The sequence below is a fragment of the Pelophylax lessonae genome (assembly GCF_965119305.1).
Source record: "Pelophylax lessonae genome assembly, chromosome: 1".
NCBI lineage: Eukaryota > Metazoa > Chordata > Amphibia > Anura > Ranidae > Pelophylax > Pelophylax lessonae.
Window position 1 is genome coordinate 28,184,622 of NC_138768.1, and position 13,514 is coordinate 28,198,135.

At 42.5% G+C, this 13,514-nt stretch overlaps 1 protein-coding gene across 1 annotated transcript in view; it reads right to left on the bottom strand.

Moving 5' to 3' along the window:
* Positions 1–6,478: 6,478 nt before the first annotated feature.
* The window catches only part of LOC309566391 (vomeronasal type-2 receptor 26-like), a gene marked incomplete at both ends in the record, with an annotated part of 21,462 nt that continues 14,426 nt past the window's right edge, over positions 6,479–13,514 (bottom strand). The window contains 2 exons of the mRNA XM_082271523.1: positions 6,479–7,386; positions 9,950–10,073. Of these exons, the coding sequence (XP_082127649.1) occupies positions 6,479–7,386; positions 9,950–10,073 (1,032 nt within the window). The remainder of the gene's footprint in view (positions 7,387–9,949; positions 10,074–13,514) is intronic.

Consider the following 13,514-nt stretch of genomic DNA (forward strand, 5'->3'; position numbering starts at 1 on the left):
ACAATCACATACAAATGGTACACTGCAAATAAACTGTGATTTCAGCTCCAAAAAAAAAAAAAAAAAAAAAAAAAAGTTAACCCCTTCCCTCCCAGTGTCATTATTACAGTAACAGTGCATATGTATAGCACTGATTACTGTAGTAATGTCACTGGTACCCCCAAAACTGTCAAAAATGTCAGTCAAGGGTCCGATCTGTCCACCGCAATGTCGCAGTCCCGCAAAAACAACCGCAGATCGCCGCCATTACTCGTTAAAAAAAATATTAAAATGACAAAAATCTTTCCCTTGGTTAGTAAACGCAATAACTTTTGCGCAAACCAATCAAAATACGCTTTTTGCGATTTTTTTTTTACCAAACATATGTAGCAGAAAACAAATTGGCCTAAAATGTTAAAAAAAAATTTGATTTTTAAATTTTTTTGGGGAATTTCATATAAAAAAAATGTGAAAAATATTGTTATTTTTGCAAAATTGTCACTCTTTTTTTGTTTATATGATCAAAAAATCGCACAGGTGATCAAATACCACCAAAAGAAAGCTCTGTTTGTGGGAAAAAAAAGGACGTCAAATTCATTTGGGTACAGCGTCGCTCGACCGCGCAATTGTCCGTTAAAGTTACGCAGTGCCGAATCGCAAAATAGGCCCTGCTCAGGAAGGGGGTAAAATCTTCAGGGGCTTAAGTGGTTAACAAAGCCCTCTATGGAGTTCTCTTAGAGTAGAAAATACATAAATGTCATTACATAAACCTCCAAACAATGGATTGCATATTACTTTATTGCTTTATTATTCCATTAAGGAAATTGGAAAGATCTCCACTACTCACCGAAGTTAGAGCTGTAGCCAGGCCAGAAACTTCCAATGTACAAATTTACAACAAGCAATAACTTAGCTTTAACCCTTTCCCTGTGTGAGATCTTTTTTTTTTTTTTTTTTCCGTTTTTGCACACATGTCAAAATGCACATTTTAAGCCTGTAGATTACATCAAACCTCTAAAACAGTTTAAACTTTCTGAAATTCTTGGACCCTATGGATTACAAGAGTGGCCGCTTCAATCTACCATGTCAAACACTATTAGTGAAACTGTTTATCAAACCCATATTGTCAAAAAATAGTACACTCAAATTAATTTTAATGCACACAAGCACAATTAAAGCGGAGTTCCACCCTGGATTTTTTTTTTTTCATACCCCCGGGACAGTCAGGGCTAGTACATTCCACAATGGCTAGCCTCTGATCTGTCCCGGGTTGCACTTACCTGTTAGGACAAATACTTACCTTGCAAACGTCTTGTCCAGCGCTGCCATCTCAGATGTGGGCAGCTTGAAGCCAGCGCGTCCTCTTCGGCGTCTTTTTCCGCCTTCTTTGGTCCCACGATGCTCTGTGCCGGCCCCGACGTCACTTCCGGGTCGTGCGCGTCATCCCTCCACAGCTTCTGGGCATGCCCAGAAGCTGTTTAGAAGGGGATGACGCGCGCGACCCGGAACTGACGTCGGGGCCGGTGCAGGCGCAATGATTCCTGGGAGCTATGACGTCCAGCTCCCAGGAATCATTGCAGAGCCAGGAAGTGACGACGGGCCGCGGCCGAGGAAGGAGGAAGAAGGAAGTAAGGTAAGTATATTTTCTTCGCTACGAGGTAAGTAAAAAAAAAAAAAATATGCGATTATCCATTTCTTTTTCAGGTGACCCGGAGCGAGAAGATGGAGGTAAGTATAAAAATAGGGTGGAACTCCACTTTAAGTTAACAATTTTTTTTTAAGTGAAATATAACAGATGGGGTTCCAAAGAGTAAACAGATACCAAACATGTAAAGCCTTAACCACTTTACCACTAGAGCATTTTGCTGTCTTACGTCTGGGCCACTTTTTGCGATTCAGCGCTGTGCGAATTTAACTGACAAATACGCGGTCATGTGACGCCGTACCCAAACAAAATTTACGTCCTTTTTTTCCCACAAACAGAGCTTTCTTTTGGTGGTATTTGATCACCTGTGCGATTTTTACTTTTTGCGCTATAAACAAAAAAAGAGCGTTTATTTTGAAAAAATAACAATATTTTTAACATTTTTTTATATGAAATTCCCTCCCAAAAAAGATGTAAAAAACAATTTTTTTTAAAATTTTTGGCCAATTTGTTTTCTGCTACCTATGTTTGGTAAAAAAAATCGCAATAAGCGTATTTTGATTGGTTTGCGAAAAAGTTATTGCGTTTACTAACAAAGGGAAAGATTTATGTCATTTTTGGTGTTTTTTTTTTTAACGAGTAATGGCGGCGATCTGCGATTTTTTTTGCGGGACTGCGACATTGCGGCGGACAGATCGGACCCTTGGCTGACATTTTTGACACTTTTGGGGGTACCAGTGACATTACTGCAGTAATCAGTGCTATAAATATGCACTGTTACTATAAAAATGACACTGGCAGGGAAGGGGTTAATTTTATTGGAGAGGGAGGGGTTAATGTATGCCTGGTGCTTACTGACGTGTGGGGGGGGAGGTGACTGAGTGAGACAAGGACAGATCGGATGTCCAGCTATGCTGAACAGTCCGATCTGTCACTCCCTGTCACTGAGGAGATCCGCCCGCTCTGTTTACACAGGCGGGCGGATCTCCAAACTGGATTCCCCGACGATCGGGGCAGAGCAGCGGCGATCGCCGCTGCTCCTCCCCTGGCCCGACTCCCGCTGTGAATGAAAACAGCTGGAGCGCGCCTCCGGCGGCGCGCGAGCGCCGCCTACAGGGGGAGGGGTCTGGCGACGTAGGTCTACGTCGTCAGACCTACAAGAGCCACTTTGCCGCAGTAGTACTACGGTACTCAGCGGTAAAGTGGTTAAAATTGTACCTCTGTGAAAAAAATGATGGTACCAAAAGTTTCCAATAAATAAAGCAAAAAGTTTACAGCTCATCAATAGACATAACGGCACCTAATATGTGTGGCACAATTGTGGTTTTTGTACCCAAACACACCAACACACATTTAAGTTCATATGTATGTGTACGTTCCTGGTGGGAGATGTTTAAAACAATTTTGATTATTTTTATTTATTTTAATAGAAATTACATTTTTATGTATTTTTTTTTTTTTTACATGGCTTTACTTCTGGCACATGGAGGGTAATAAGCATGGTGTAGGTGGCATGTTTTCTTCAATGAGATTCAATCAGATAAATGTTTTTACACCTAAGGCTGTGCTATAAAACCTGCCTAGTTGTGGGTCTGTGTTATACAACTCAAGAACAATCTAATTAATTAATCACTGTCTCATTCACACCATGCCAATTGAGTCCTACGTTAAATGTTGCTTTGGTGGACCACTTAGAACGCAGTTTGTGGATGGACCATAATGTTGAAATGGGACGCCCAACCAGTTCATATAGGTGTGATGGTCAGGTGACCACACGTTTGGCCATGCAGTGTATCTGTTGAATGCAATTTCCTGATTAACATGTATTTCTGAATATCGTCTCTATAAACATTTCTGCTCACATCTCCTTGTACAGCTTGATTTCTTGAAGAGACAAGAACTCACTGCTCAAGGTGGTCTAATTGCCTGATGACTCACACCGTTGCGTGCCCCGGCTCGCCTCCGTGGAAACTTGATAAAGGAAAAGGAATTGGCAGCACTCCAGGTTGAGTCAAAATCCACATTTATTGACTGGACATCCAAATATGACAATCGTGACAAGGTAGACGCGTTTCACACACTGACTGTGTGCTTAATCATTCCTTTTCCTTTATCAAGCTTGATTTATTGCTTGTCTCTTCCACAAAGTTACTGAAGATGCATGATTTTTCAATGTTGATGTCAGGACCTGTGACTGAACTTACAAACTCTCTTCTGTCTGGCAATGTCTCTTCTTGCCAAGACACCTGGAATGCTGGACAGCTCCCTAGACAATTCCTTGAATGATTTGTCCATGAACCCTGTTTTTCTTGAACCATGAACTCTTTTCTCCTCCCATGAAATTCCTAATTTAGGCCATATCTCTGTGCTGCCAGATTATTGCACTCTCTCCAGCCAATATCTTGCTCTTGTCATTCCTGCTGCTGTCTGTACCTTTGCTTCCACTCGTTTCTTACCTTTGGTTTGTACCTTAACCAGTTTCCGCCCGCGCTATAGCCGAAAGACGGCGCGGGCTCTAATTTCCGGGAGGCCGTCTTTAAACGCCCCCCCAGTAACAGGCTTCCTGCGCGCTCCCGCATCGGGGAAAGTCTGTGTCGGCCGTGTCCCTTGGACACAGCCAATCACAGATCGTGATGTATGGCCAATCACAGCGGCCATTTGCAACGCGATCGGAACATCCAATGGGAGATGATCTCAAATGTAAACATATGAGATCATCTCTCATTGCCAGCTCCCCTTCCTCACACAGAGACTGTGTGTGAGGAAGAGGAGAGCCGATCAGCGGCTCCTCCTCATAGGGGACACAGCGAAATGTAATCAGGGCACTTATCACCAGTGCCCTGATTACACAAGAGGGAAATAAAATGCCATAACTGTCCACCATCAGTGCCCACAGTGCCCGCCATCAGTGCCCCCCATCAGTGCCCACAATCAGTGCCCATAGTGCTGCCAGTCAGTGCCCATCAGTGCCTGCTCATCTAGGCACTGATGGACACTAACTAGCAGCACTATGGGCACTGAGTGTAGGCACTAATGGTGCTGCCCATCAGTGCTCATCAGTGCTGCCCATCAGTGCTCATCAGTGCCACCCGTCAGTGTCCATCAGCGCCACCTCTCAGTGCCCAACAGTGCCACCTCTCAGTGTCCAGCAGTGCCACCTCTCAGTGCCCAGCAGTGCCACCTCTCAGTGCCCAGCAGTGCCACCTATCATTGTTCATAAGTGCCACCTATAAGTGCCACCTATCAATGCTCATCAGTGTGGCATATTAGTACCTCCTCATCAGTGCCACCTCATCAGTGCCCATAAGTGCCACCTCATCAGTGCCCATCAGTGCAGCGTATCAGTGCCCATCAATGCAGCGTATCAGTGCCCATCAGTGCCGCCTCATCAGCGCACATCAGTGAAGGAGAAAAAATTATTTATTTTCAAAATTTATTCACAGAAAATAAGAAAAACTTTTTTTTTTCAAGAGTTTTCTGTCTTTTTTCTTTTTTTTTTGTAAGAAATAAAAAAACCCAGAGGTGATTAAATACCACCAAAAGAAAGCTCTATTTGTGTGAAAAAAATGATACAAATGTCATATGGGTACAGTGTTGCATGACTGAGTAATTGTCAGTCAAAGCGTGAGAGCGCTGAAAGCTGAAAATTGGCCTGGGCAGGAAGGGGGTGAAAGTGCACCGTAGGCAAGAGGTTAACTACGCTTCTGCTTGATCCCAACCTGTAACCACTCATTACCAATCTTTTTTTTTATGTTTACCATCATTCTGATCCACCTTCCAGCAGTTACTTGGCAACTTTCCAGACTTCCAATCTCTAATTTAAACACAGACCAGGTAAAGAGGAATAGGGAAGATCAGAGTGCTAAACCCTGACTTAATTTTCTACTTTGCCTTTCTTAAAAGAGAAGTTAGAGTTTTGTTGTTTTTTTTTTTTTTTTCAAATTCATACTTACCTAGGTGGATGCAGCATCTGTCCTCCGCCAGCTCTAAGACTGAGAACCTAGCGATCAAACACCACTGATCGCTTGGTTCTCAAAACTCCATGAGCAGAGCGCTGGGGACTGTCAGTCACCGCTGTCTGCTCAGCCCCCCACCCTGGGCTGTGGAGGGGGCAAAAGTGGCTGGCTCAGGACTCTCAGGGGCTCACTGAAAGGCTGAACCAGGTGCCGGTCCAGGGTGGATCCCGACCATATTGTCGCGATCTTGCCCCAGCCTGGACTGGCTCTGTGACATCGTGGACATCAGCCCGCTGCCTGCTGAAAATGGGTCACAAGGGTGCAGAACGAACTGCAATCCTGGGATCCACAGGAGAAGCACAGCCAAACAAGCTCTAAAACTGTCTTAAGAATTTCAGGATGAATTGCTTCATGGTGCCTGCAGCTACATAGGTCAGGGAAGAAGTGTTTAACCCTTTCTTTTAGTAGTGGACAGCACTTGTACACTACTATACCACCTGGGAGTTTGTAAACAATTTCTTGTCAGCCTTAGTGTGGGGGTCACTTGAGTGTCTGTCAAGTTGTCCAATTATTTTAACACATTCTGTAAAATATTTACCTCCTTCCTTTGCAGGTGTTGTTTACATTGTGTGATGCTGTGATTTGTCATAGCAATCAGTGCAGTTGCAGTATGTTATGTAAGAGCAAAAAAAAAAAAAATGTTCTAAAATGCCTCCTATCCGGTAACATTCACTTTCCATCCACTTACAATGGGAAAACAGAGGGGGGCTAATATACACAAAAAGTCATAATGATGATTATGCCATTCATAATGATGATACAATGATTATTGTACAATATGACTAAATTTGTTTAGTTTGGTTTACAGCTTTATACATTGGGTCAGTATGTGATATAATTACAACAATCTCTGCCCCAGCATTGTTTCTCTTGTATTCAGCTCAGGTTTTAAAAGTAAAATGTAGAGTTTTGGAGAAAACATACATAATAATATTCCAGCACTGGAAGTCAATATGGCGAATATCTCCACAGCCACCATGTATTTCCCTCTGGTGCTCAGATAGGCCGGGATCATGGCAATCCAGACACTGCAGAACACCAGCATGCTGAAAGTGATGTACTTGGCTTCATTAAAACTGTCCGGTAATGTCCTCACCATGAAAGCCAGAACAAAACTCACAGCTGCCAGAAACCCCATATAACCCAACATAGAGTAGAACCCGATAACGGACCCTTCATTACACTGAATGAGGATCTTCCCAGGATAGGATTCCATGTCATACTCCTGAAATGGTGGAGAGATGGACAACCAGAGAATGCAATTCATAACCTGAATGGATGAGCAGAATAACATGACTGTATTGGGAAGTTTGACTCCCACCCATTTTCTACAAGAGCTTCCAGGTCTGGTGGCTTTAAAAGCAATGAAGACCATGATGGTTTTGGCTAGGATAGAAGATGCTGAGATGGTGAAGGGAACTCCAAAGGAGACTTGTTGCAGCATACAGGTAATATCCACAGGACGGCCAAGGAAGAGGAATACAGACAGGAAACTCAGTATGAGGGAGAGGAGCAGAATGAAGCTGAGGTTCCGGTTATTGGCTCTGACTATGGGAGTGCTCCGAAACCAAAAAAATAGTCCAAGTATAAAGAGAGATGTCATAACAAATATGACTGAAGTTACAGAAAAAAATAAAACTAGAATATCCTCCTCGTATGATAAATACTCATTGACCTTGTCAATACAAATATCTTTAGCTTTGTTAGGCCATTCATTTTCAGGACACTTCTTGCATTGTTCACTGTCTGTAGAGTAAAAATAGCAATAAGCATTGTATACCAAGAATGCAACCATTTGACAGTATTGACTATTTTTTTTCAGTAATTTGCTTAATTTACCCTAAAAATTTTTGGCATTAAGATGTAAAATTAAATATGAATTAAAAGCTAGACAAAACGAAAAAAAATGTTGGAACAATATAAATAGTAAATATCTCAAAAAAGCCTTAGTCATGAATAAAGTGTGATGATGCCCTACAGAAAAGAAAATAACCCTCAACCTCAGTGATGGCCTTAATCTTCTTAGCGGTATTCCCGAGCGTGGCTCGGGGTTAAATTTCAGAGCCAAAAGCGGTAACCCCGAGCCACACTCGGGGTACCGCCAGAAGCATCACTGGATCCTGAAAGCAGGGTTACTTACCTTGTCACCGGGATCCAGCGATGTATTCCGGCGGTGTCTAACGGCAGATCTTCCTCCCGATCGTCTCTGTGCCCTGGCTTCCGTCTCCTGCGACGTGACAATTTCAGGGGGCTGGAACCGGCGGCAAATTCAAATTTAATATATATTATATTATATATATATTTAATATATATATATATATATATATATATATATATATATATATATATATATATATATATATATACACATACACATATATACTATCACTATATGTACTATCATGGCAGTTAAGATTGAAGTGACCACTAAGTGATGGGTGGTCTAACTAAGCATATGAAAATGGACCTCTCTCAGATCATAATTGGCTGAGACCAAAGACATATGCCGTATACAGGCTCATCATTTAGTAGTATGGCATCCAGTGTGGATGTCTCCCACAGGATGTAACAGCTGCAGATGGTGGACCAATCAACCACCAGTGGAGAACATTGTGTGAGACAGCCCACTGTCGGAACCAGAATAGAATACAGGTACCCAGAAGTGACCTGAAAGGGGGCGGTAACACGTTTCAGAACATGAACGTTCGCTCCATCTTTATGGCCATATGTCTTTGGTCACATCTCTACAATCTGAGAGAGGTCCATTTTCATATGCTTAGTTAGACCACCCATCACTTAGTGGTCACTTCAATCTGAACTGCCTTGATAGTACCAACATCCGGATAGTGCTGTCTCTCCTAGTTGCCTGTTGGATGGTCATTCTGTACTGATTTTGATGGCCACACCAGATTGGTCTGTGACAATACACAGTGTGGGCGCCACAGAGTTTAGCACTGGTAACTTTTGTTGTTTACAGTAGGAGGAAGCAGTTTCCTGCTGTTTGCTTGAGAAAGTCTCCAACACTCCCAGAAGTGACAGAGGTAGAAGAAAAGTGCAGCAATTTTTACCAAAAAAGGCAGGAAGGCACCATTAGTAATCATTAATTTCATGCGTTTTAGGGATATGGTAAGCCAGTTTACGATTTAGTCTGCAATTTTCCTGCCTGTGTAATTCTTACTTTCTTCATGCAGTGCTTTTCCTAGCATTTCACAAGTGTAGTTTGGCATCTGCGCTCAACTATGGGCATTGACTGCTATTCTGTGGGTTTATATTTCCTTTCCCTTCCATGACTTCCTGACCCGCCTCCGAATTTGCTTTCCTATATATACACATGCTCAGTACAGACCTCGTTGTCTGAGCAACTTCACAGTTTTCTGAGCTACTGTTCTCTTACATTACATGTATTCTGTATCTGACTTCCCATATATTTACCTCAGCTTCATCTATCATCTGTGATTGCCTGCCACCCTCCCTGACCTCGGCTGGATTTCCTTCTGTCGCCTGTCATTGTACTCCGCACATGCTAGTGGTCTCTGTATCCTCAGCTGGGCGTACCTAAGGGCTGCAACAGGGTTCCAACTTGCTTCAAAGCCATTCCCAACATCAGTGGCCCTGGTGAAGAAACAGGCTGGGGCTTAGACTCCGCACCCTGGGGAACCCCAAGTTGGCTATCTGCAATTTTTGAATACACTAGTTTTTAAAATTTGCCGCCTTTAACAGCAGAGTAACCCGGACGTGACGTCATGGATGCCGCCTCCGGGTTACGTCATCGGAGACCCGATCGAAGCCGCTTCCGGCTTTGACCGGGACTCCATCCAGCCGGTGGATGTGCCGGCTGGGTGCTCAGGTCTCCCGGTGGGACGAGAGACCCGGGCAAAGCTGCAAGGGGTGGCGGTAGGGGGGGGGGGCGTCCACTCCCGCTCGCCGGGCTAACGACTGAGCGGCTCCCGAGCCGCATCGGTCATTACCACCGGAAAGCCGAATGCCGGCTCTAAACAACGGTACCGGGGTGATGCCTCTAGCTAGAGGCATCACCCCGGTATAACACCGCAAATTCAGCCGACGTAGGGATACTTTGCGGTAAGTGGTTAAAGGGCTTTTAAAGTTTTCAATTTCTAATTCAAAATCAGATTTTTTATATATTTTTTTAATAACTTTTATTGAAAGAGTTTTGCAATACAAAAAATATATAACTTCGAAGGTTGAGATATACAAGTTTTTTAACAAGAAAAAACAACAATAGTAACATGCACAGGAGCAGAGTATCAAGCATGTCCAGAGTTTATATTTAAAGAAATATAAAGCTTACCAGATTGGTTTGATATTTCTCCTTCTGAACATGGAGCACAATTATAACAACATGGGTGATATCCTTCTCTTACGGATTTTCTGAACCCTGGAAGACATTCCTCGGAGCATCGACCCCTTGGGACCTAAGTTAACGTAAAACATTATGAACTATTCAAGAGCACCTGATGTTTAAAACGATGTAGCATGCATACCTTGGTAAAAACACAAAGACCATTTCAGAAGGTGGCCTTTCATTTGCCTAGATACCAAAGCATATGCCCTGAACCAGAAAACATAAACATATAGGGAACATCTAGGTACTATCAGAGTCCTTTCATTAGAAAGGTTACAGTAACAAAACTATCAGTATAAGCATAAATACTGCCTTAAAAACCCAAAGAGAAAAGCCCCTACAATACAAAGAGAAGAAAACAAATAGGTGTGTACCTCTAGTAACTACATACAATCCAGCACTAGAAGGGATAATAGAGATAAATAAAGAGCTGAAACCCATCATAACAGAGGACAGTACCCTGGAAGGAATATTCCAACAACTACCAATGCTGACCTTCAGGCAACCACCCAACCCCAGAGACATACTAATCAGCAGGAAATGTCATTCAGATTACAGAAACCCCCAAAAAAAGAGAACAAAACCTTGTAATAATAAATGCTGAAAACTGCAGCCATACAAACAAAAGGAACCTGTAAGTATTAAAGGATCATACAGCTTGGCCTTCTGTAATGTGATATATCTTATTCAATGCAGCAAGTGCAAGCATGAATATTACATTCAAAAGAAAGAAAGTCACTGCTCAAGGTGGTATGAAAGCCTGATGACACACACCGGTGCACGCCCGTCTCGCCTCCGTGGATAATCAATAAATATAAAGGAACGGCTCACACACTACAACGTGTGCTTAATCATTACCAATGATTAAGCACACATTGTAGTGTGTGAAACGCGTCTACCTTGCCACCAATTGTCACATTGGGATGTCCAGTCAATAAACCTGGGTTTTGACCTCATCTGGAGTGCAGCCATTCTTTTTTCTTTAATGAATATTACATTGGTGAGAGAGCACAGAAGTTACATAAAAATTAAAAAAAAAAAAACTTTATACACACAATAAAAGAACAAAAGGAAGATTACTGTGCACCTGTGGGGCATCATTTCACACAACCAGACCATTCTATGGGAGACATTAATCTTTTGGTTCCTAATGGAATATTTCTAAAATACTTAGGAAAACCTTTGGTCTACGAATGATAATTCTGAGTGACAAAAAGATAAAGGTCTGAATGTGGATTGTTGTATTTTAAATCACTACCAAGCAGTTTTATGACCATTCTCATCCATATGACACTGCTCCCTTGTACTGCTTGGATCTTAGAAGAAGGGGGGATTCCTCCAAAAGCTTGTATTGAAATTGTAACTGTTGTGCAAATAAAAAAAGTACTTAACTGTGTTGTTGCAAGTGCACTAATATGGCTTCTCCCCCCCCCATAAAGCACTTTTAAACCTCTTCCTGCTCCTCCCTCTCTATCTCCCTCATCTGTTGAGGCTCATTGTATTCCTCTCTTTTCTCCAGTTTCTCTGCACTGTGATTTATCTTCCTCTGGGACTGGTGTCTCTCTTCCTTGATGCGTTTTCTGCCCGGCTACCCTATTTTCTTTCATTTGAAATACCCAACATCATCCTCAGTGACTTTAACACTCCTAATAATGTTTACACTCCAGCTACTTCCCAACTCCTCAACTTGGCCTATCACAATGGACATACGCGTCTGCACTCCATGCAACTTCCCAAACACCCATTTTACACTCTCTGGCTGTAAACTTATCAATTTTTTACTCTCTTTATCTTTAACCCCTTCCTACCAGCAAACTTCTAGAAATCTTCACCAAATTAGCCCTTTGTCAGGACCCGGACTTGAACCTATAACCTCCATGGTGTCTGGCAATGACTCTACTCACTGAGCTACCTGGAATGCTGGACAGCTCCCTGGACAAATCCTTTAATGATCCTGCTGTGAATCTTGATTGCCTTGAACCTTGAACCCTTTGCTCCTCCCATGAACTTCCTGTTATAAGCCATGTCTTTGCACTTCCTGGTCGCCAGAATATTGTGCCTTCAACAGCTGATATCTTGTTTGTCTCTCCTGCTGCCGTCCATATCTTTGCTACCATCCGTTATCGACACTTGGCTTGTTCCTCGACTACTCTTCTGCTTTGATCCCAACCTGCAACTACTGGTTACCGACCTTTGGCTATTCCTAGACTACGCTTCTGCTTGATCCTGACCTGCTATATCTGCAACTGGACCCTGGCTTGCTCACCTCCTGGTGGGGCGATCCTGAGGACCGCGACCTGGTACTAACACGCAGCAAAATCCATCTCCACCATCAGGAGCGCTGGTGAAGACCGGTTAGTACTTAGATTCCGCACCTCAGGTGAGCCTGCGTCATCTGCCAGTGTGACCTGCCTGTGTTCCCATCCAGCTGGTTCCTGTGTAAGCTGCTATAGCTATTGGTCTTCGAGCCTGACTCCAGATCGTGACACCCTTCTTTTATCAACAAACTTCCTTTATGACAAACTCTCTCCCCTATACTACTCTGACATGGCCACTTCTCTCTACAACAGCTCACGCTTACCATCCCCGGTAACAATGCCCCCCTATCCACACAAAGTGGTGGGTTTACTAAAGGCAAATAGTCTGTGCACTGCAAGTGCACCCACAAGTGCACTGGAAGTGTACTTGCTCTAGATCTAAAGCAAGGAAATGAAAAAAAAACTGAATTTTTTCTTGCACATGATTGGGTGATAGAAATCAGCAGAGCTTCTGCTCAGATCTAGAGCAACTGCACTTGCAATGCACAGTATATTTGCCTTTAGTAAATCAACCGCAATGAATTCATTTTTTTTCAAATATTTTATTTATTCATTCAAGAAAGAGAAAAACAAAAAGAAACTGACATTTCACATCAAAATAATTACATCACTACATAGTCATCAACAATCAGTCATGTCTCTCTCAGAAACAAAAGCAAAAGATAGGCATATAAATGCTCAAAAACAGTATATCTATATCAGCAGGATACTAAGGTATTGTCATTCATTATGCAATCTGACATACCAAACATTCAAAAGTAATAAAACAAGTTATATAATTCCTGCATTGATAATATTGTTCATTATGCCTTCCTTTTTCTCTCTTCTTTTATCTTTTCCTTTCCCCCTCCCTCTCCCTCCTCTCCCCTCCTTCCCCCTCCCCTTTATAACAAAAAAAAAAAAAAGAGAGAAAAAAAAAAAAAAAGAGGAGACACCCTGAACCCCATTTAATGGGGAAGGGGGTTATAGATATGTATATTGTTATTCTCCCATTTACCAGCCTATAGATTTCGGACTTGAGCCTTCCCCTGACTAAGCATGTTTCGTCCTCTCTCTGAGAGGATGAAGGAGTTCCAAGGGCCCCAAGTCTTCTCATACATTCCTTTTTTATGTAGTCTTGTGAATCGTAAATCTTCCATTTTGTTAGTATTTTCAATTTTACATATACAGTCCCTAATAGTAGGTGGTAATTG